This window comes from Sinocyclocheilus grahami, unplaced genomic scaffold, assembly GCF_001515645.1.
Source record: "Sinocyclocheilus grahami isolate Dianchi unplaced genomic scaffold, SAMN03320097.WGS_v1.1 scaffold1146.1, whole genome shotgun sequence".
Lineage (NCBI taxonomy): Eukaryota > Metazoa > Chordata > Actinopteri > Cypriniformes > Cyprinidae > Sinocyclocheilus > Sinocyclocheilus grahami.
In genome coordinates, this window is record NW_015506325.1 from 66,548 (window position 1) to 73,034 (window position 6,487).

General features: G+C 32.2%; 1 protein-coding gene across 1 annotated transcript in view; it reads left to right on the forward strand.

The window, feature by feature from the left end:
- LOC107567308 (U6 snRNA-associated Sm-like protein LSm3) overlaps positions 1–1,389 on the forward strand; it is a 2,922-nt gene extending 1,533 nt beyond the window's left edge. The window contains exon 3 of the mRNA XM_016252970.1: positions 1,252–1,389. Coding sequence (XP_016108456.1) covers positions 1,252–1,374 — 123 coding nt within the window. The 3' untranslated portion in view covers positions 1,375–1,389. The remainder of the gene's footprint in view (positions 1–1,251) is intronic.
- Positions 1,390–6,487: the final 5,098 nt, after the last annotated feature.

Consider the following 6,487-nt stretch of genomic DNA (forward strand, 5'->3'; position numbering starts at 1 on the left):
TCACTCCCCCCCCCTCTCGCGCCCCCCCATTCCTTCTCTCTCTCTCTCTCTCTCTCTCTCTCTCTCTCTCTCGTTCATTAAGCTGCCTGTGTTTTTACTGATGAGCAAATCTCATTCCTTTTAAAAGTTTGTTACCGCAGAACAACACGGTGATAAAAGAAATTAAGCTCTTCTAATTTAATTACATTGGGGTTATTTAATATAAATGTAATACTATTAGTTTTTCATATTTAGTGCATTGTAATTTTCGTAAAAGTTTCTTTTTATTTTTTTTGTAATTGTATTCTTTTATATGTCTGTATAGTTTTTATTCTAGTTTTAGTATTGGGTATTAGGATAAAATGAAAATGAGAAATATTGCTTTGGCAACTAGCTGAAATAAAATACGTTATTTATTTATTTCAGTTAAATTTTATTTTAATTGAATTAACAATTTATTTTATGGTTTTAGTTTACTGTAATAACCCTAAATTACTTGCTCAACAGTCAACGTTTACTTTTACATTATATAGATAACTTAGAATCAAACAATCAAACTTTTTAATATAATTAAATAATAAAATTTTATATAATTTACTAACTATAAATATATATACACACTGCCGTTCAAAACTTTGGTTTAGTTTGATTATTTGATGAATAAAGTTAAAAAGAGCAGTATTTATTTAAAATAGAAATCTTTTGTAACAATATACACTACTGTTCAAAAGTTTGGGGTCAGTATTTTTTTTATTGAAATAAATTAATGCTTTTATTCAGCAAAGATGTGTTAAATTGATAAAAAGTGATAATAAAGACTTACATTGTTACAAAATATTTCTATTTTGAATAAATGCTGCTCTTTTTAACTTTATTCATCAAATAATCCTGAAAAAAAGTATCACAGGTTCCAAAGAAATGTTAAGCCGTTAAACTGTTTCCTACACTGATAATAAATCAGCACATTTTAATGATTTCTGAAGGATCGTGTGACACTGAAGACAGAGTATTGATGCTGAAAATTCAGCTTTGCATCACAGGAATAAATTACATTTTAAAATGTATAAAAATAGAAAACCAGTATTTTAAATGGTAATAATATTTTACAATGTTACTGTTTTTTCTGTATTTCTGATCAAATAAATGCAGCCTTGATGAACAGAAGAGGCTTCTTTAAAACACCTTAAAAATCTTACCGATACCAAACGTTTGAACAGCAGTGTATATTTGTTTGTTTGTTTGTTTTTTATTCTTATTATTTTTTCACATTAGGCCTATGACCAGCACTTGAACATGATCCTTGGAGATGTTGAAGAGACAGTGACGACTGTGGAAATCGATGAGGAGACGTATGAGGAGATTTATAAGGTAACTGCAATTAAAATTTTAACGTAAGCCATAAATCCTAATTGGTTTTGCATCAGTCTCTTGTAAATATCACCCATATTCTGTTTCAGTCTGTTTAGAGGATTGTAATTATAATTAGTCTAATATTGGTGATAAGTAGCAAGTACAACAAATATAATCTTTAGTGGTCGACCGATATATCGGCCGATAACTGCCATTTTTCAAATATCGGCATCGGCCGATATGTTTTTCTGTTTGGACGATGTGTACGAGGCAGATTTTTATTTTGACGGCGCTGAGAGCGGCAGCGCCTGAGCACACTGTGCTCACATTCTCCCTCTTGTTCGCTGTCATCGTTAACAGTTCTGTCTAATACGGATAGAAGTTTATCTAATAATCAGATAGAACTATTAAAGGAATTAAAAAAGTACTAAAATATAAAATATAAAAAATACTAAAAAAGTATTATAACGATTGCTTTAATATTATTAAAGGCAAACATTATAATACTTTCTCGTTTGCCATCAGCATTCCGTAAAATATATATAATTTAAATAAATCTTTGAATGACTAATGAACATTTAATTTCACAAACCTTACAGACTTAGTCAAATCTAGTTGATAGCTTGTGAAGTGTGCATGTGACCTGCATGATCGCGTGTTCTGTGACAGTCGGTCCTATGGTCCGTGCGAATTGAATACGGACAGGAGGGGAGTTCAGCTTCACTGGAGACGCGCAATCGACAAACTTTAAACTCGTGATTTCAAATTATGCTGCGCTTTATGTATTTGCCCACTGTCATATTCATGTCATTTTCACTGTGTGCTGTATGTAAAATGAGTGTTACCTTGGCTTTATTTGAAAAAATATGATTCCCAATGCATACAAACTTCCCAGAATACTGAGTGCCCTGTTGGTTACAGTGTTTACTTCCTTTTTAATTATATTTTTATTAGGGCTGCACGATAAATCGCAGTTCATTGACAAGCTGCGCAAAAAATCGCATGAATTTGAATGTGGTTTTGCGCAGCTCGTCAGTGAACAACGGCTCTGTGCAGTTAATGCTGCTCAATGTGAAAGCACGCACGTGATGGAGATTTACCACTGATTACAGAACCGGCTTTACTAACAAGATGCGCGTTAAATATCACATGTGATTTATCGTTCAGCCCTAATTTTTATTAAATATTTATTTATTTATTTGTGAAAAATACTTTGTTTTCATGATTCTTTGATGAAAAGAAAGTTAAATGAAAAGTAATCTGAAATAGAAATCGTCAGTAACATTATAAATAGTTGCACTCCATTTTGATCAGTTTAATGCATCCTTGCTGAATAAATGTTAATAAATGCATTAAAAACTTTTTGATATCATGATATCCACATAAAAATATTAAGCAGCACAAATGTTTTCAACATTGATAATGTTAGATATTAGATAGCAATTAAAGCAGGGAATGGACAAGGTCATTTAACTTTTACATTGCAATTTCATATAAAGGGTCGTTTTTAAGGCTTTTCCCTACACTCAAAAAACAAAAAAAAAACGTGGGTACATTTTACTCTTCAGTATAATCGTATGCTACACAAATATCCTTAAATATAAAATTTACCCCAAATATGCCTTGATGAATGAAAGAGGACTAATGTAAATCATTATATAGCAGCCACGGAAAGAATCTGCTTTGAACAGTTCTTTCCGTGGCTATATGTGCAATTCTTCAAAGTAAAACACTAATAATAATAAATCATATTTGAAACTCAGTTACCAATAAACTTGATTCCTGAAGAATCATGCAGCAGTTGCAGCAGACTCAGTAAGCCATCAATGCACTGTGTTTGTATTTGAAATACTCTGTCCAGTAGAGGACAGTGTATGCAGGGATTGTGGCCGATCATGTTCCCACTGTGAATGTAACATTTTGATTTGTTATCTATTTCTGCTTACTGTCACGTTGTATAAATTCAGCTCAGTTACCCGTAGTTTGAATGATCCTTCTGATATTTTATAGCACTTTTTTTTTAGTGCCTCTCTTTATTTTATGTCTGTGTGGCACTTTTTCATTGCCCACAATTCTTAGCAGAGAGCCATGGAAGCAAATTCACATTTTGACCTCTTTGGATGTCTGTTAGATGTTATAGAAATTAGAAGAAGAAGAAGAAAAAAAAACAGAAAACATACTTCACTCCAGGCTATAGTTACTCTTGTCAGATCAATATTTATTTTTATTTTATTTTAATGCCAGTTTAAAGATGCATCATAACATCTCCCGAAAATGAAAAATAAAAATCAGTCACTATTTTCCCCACCTTCATGTCATATTAAACACTTTTTTTTTTTTTTGAAAATACCAGAAAATTATCTTTTCGTCTCATTTAATTTAGTTTTTTTTTTCTTTTACTATAGACATGGTCCATATGAGTTGCATAACCTTAAAATAACCCTTTTATTATTTTATTTTATTTAAAAAAATCATCATAAATGCATCATCCAGAAAAAATAAAATACAATTTTTTAAAAATTCATCTGCGCAGTATGTTTTGTGACTGTCATTAAAATGACTGAAGTTCAAACGTTTTCAAATGGCTTTCACTAATGTAATAAAATCTTTATGGTTTCTTTTACTATAGACATGGTCCATATGAGTTGCATAACCTTAAAATAACCCTTTTATTATTTTATTTTATTTTAAAAAATCATCATAAATGCATCATCCAGAAAAAATAAAATACAATTTTTTAAAAATTCATCTGCGCAGTATGTTTTGTGACTGTCATTAAAATGACTGAAGTTCAAACGTTTTCAAATGGCTTTCACTAATGTAATAAAATCTTTATGGTTTGTTATGCAGAAATCTTTCTACAGAACATCTCCTAATATTATACACAATAAGTGCTTCACTAGCTCAACATTGGGACATTAGAACACATTTAAATAATAAATAATAGTAATCTTTCACCGTCATAAGCAGGGGACAAAAGGGCCTTTGTTAATAGGCTTCAAAACATGTACTATATACTTTTATTTATTTGTATTTTATTTTACCCACCTGATAGCAGCATTTTGTCAGCTTTGATCTATTGAGCAAATACTCACTTTTTCCAGTTTTCTGCATCTGCTGGAAAAAAAAAAGCCAATTGAATTTAAATGATGTAATTAATTATGTAATGGGTGTATTGGTATGGATATCAGAGTGTGGTTTGTATGTGTCCTGATAAATGTGTGTGAGTGAATGATATATTTTTTTTCTTGGTAGTTATGGACTGAGTTGTTAAAAAAGACTTTTGTCGGGGGAAAATGTTAATATATATAATATGCTTACGACCGTTTTTTGACATGGATATTTTTGTCCTCTGAGTAACCGGTCTTAAATTGATGCACAAGGTTTCCTTCATGAAGGTTTCTTATTAATTGTGCTATACTCAGGTGTGAGCAGTAGATAGAGCCCGACGGTGTTTTGTTCCTGTGGGAGGCAGCGGCTCCGCGTGGAAGTGCTTCATCAAGTTCACGTTTCAGTTACCATTTCAATGATGTGTTAAACGGTCTTTTGGGTCAAAACTAAGAGTGACACTCCAAAAATAGAGCAGCTATTTGGGGAAGAACACCAAAATAACGCTTTCCCATGATATGTGTGGGTCTTTCCCGTTAGCGAGACAGTGACGCAGAGTTCTCAATGAAGATGGCCTAACTTTTCCCACAGCCTAAAATAGACTCCTGGAGGTGGTTGATAACCAAATATAGCTAGTTTTGGGACCGGACCAGAGCGAACACAGTTCTGAACAGCTGACCAATGTAACAAAATCTGTCTGTAACTCAAAAGAGTGTTATTGTAACATCAGGCTGGTGGTCATGTGCAAAAACTAGTGCTAGATGATGAAAAGGAGAAATCTTTGAACAATAAAATGTTATATATTACCCATACAATGTTATTTGTACTTTAAAAAATGACAAAACACATAATGTGCAAAACGACAAGTTTATTTGAGATTTTCTTTGGCGGATTTGAGGAATGTCGAGTTGTTCCACCAAATACTGAATCAAATATTTGGATAATATAACCATGGCCTCTAGATAAATATTTTTCTAACTTCTACCAAATGCTTCTTAAATTTATTGTGCTGGAATATGCACTGGAAACACAGGATCATTTTTCAGGATACATTTTTTAAATGGAATTTGTGGTGTATTTTTGCACTTAGACAATTCACTCTCTTTGGCCAGCTTCATTTGATGTTGTAACTAACCACAGATTTTTGGAAGACATAGTTTGCGTGCCTCCTTATTAGTGTGTTATTCCATATTGCAAATATGTTCCTGGGCACCTTTGCACTGATTACATGACAAAAACTGGAGTAGTTCCCTGCTCATTCAGTTAGCTGGATCTGAAACAATTCAACAAGAGTGGCCTACAGGTGAATGCTTAACAACGACAAAATTAATTAAATGTATAAATGACGTAGCCTGTGTGTATAATATTGTCCATATACTGTCTATGTAAAAGTTATGGCTGCAGAAGTTAAGTTGACACCATTAGTGGCATAATGTAGATTACCACAAACAATCATTTCTCATACCTTTTTAAAAAAAAAATCTTAAAAGGTTGTGCACACCAAGGATGATAATGATAACTACATCTAGAAAGTAATAGTTTATTCAAACATGAAAATTAGGTGCAAATGTACTCATCCTCAGGCCATCCAAAGATGGCTTAGATGAGTTTGTTTCTTTATCTGAACAGATTTGGAGAAATGTAGCATTGCATCACTTGCTCAGCAGTGGATCCTCTGCAGTGAATGGGTGCCGTCAGAATGAGAGTCCAAACAGCTGATAAAAACATCACAATAATCCACAAGTAGGTAATCTACACGACTCCAGTCCATCAGTTAACATCTTGTACATTGAAAGGCTGTGTTTATAAGAAACCAGTGGTGTATAAAGTACCTGAAAGCCATACTCAAGTAAAAGTACAGATATCTTACCAGAAAATGACTTTGGTAGAAGTTGAAGTCACCGTTTAGAATATTACTTGAGTAAAAGTATTAAAGTATATGATATTTATTGTACTTAAACGTACTTAAGTATTGAAAGAACAAGTAAATGGAAAATGGAAAATAGAAAAGAAGCAAATATATATATATATATATATATATATATATATA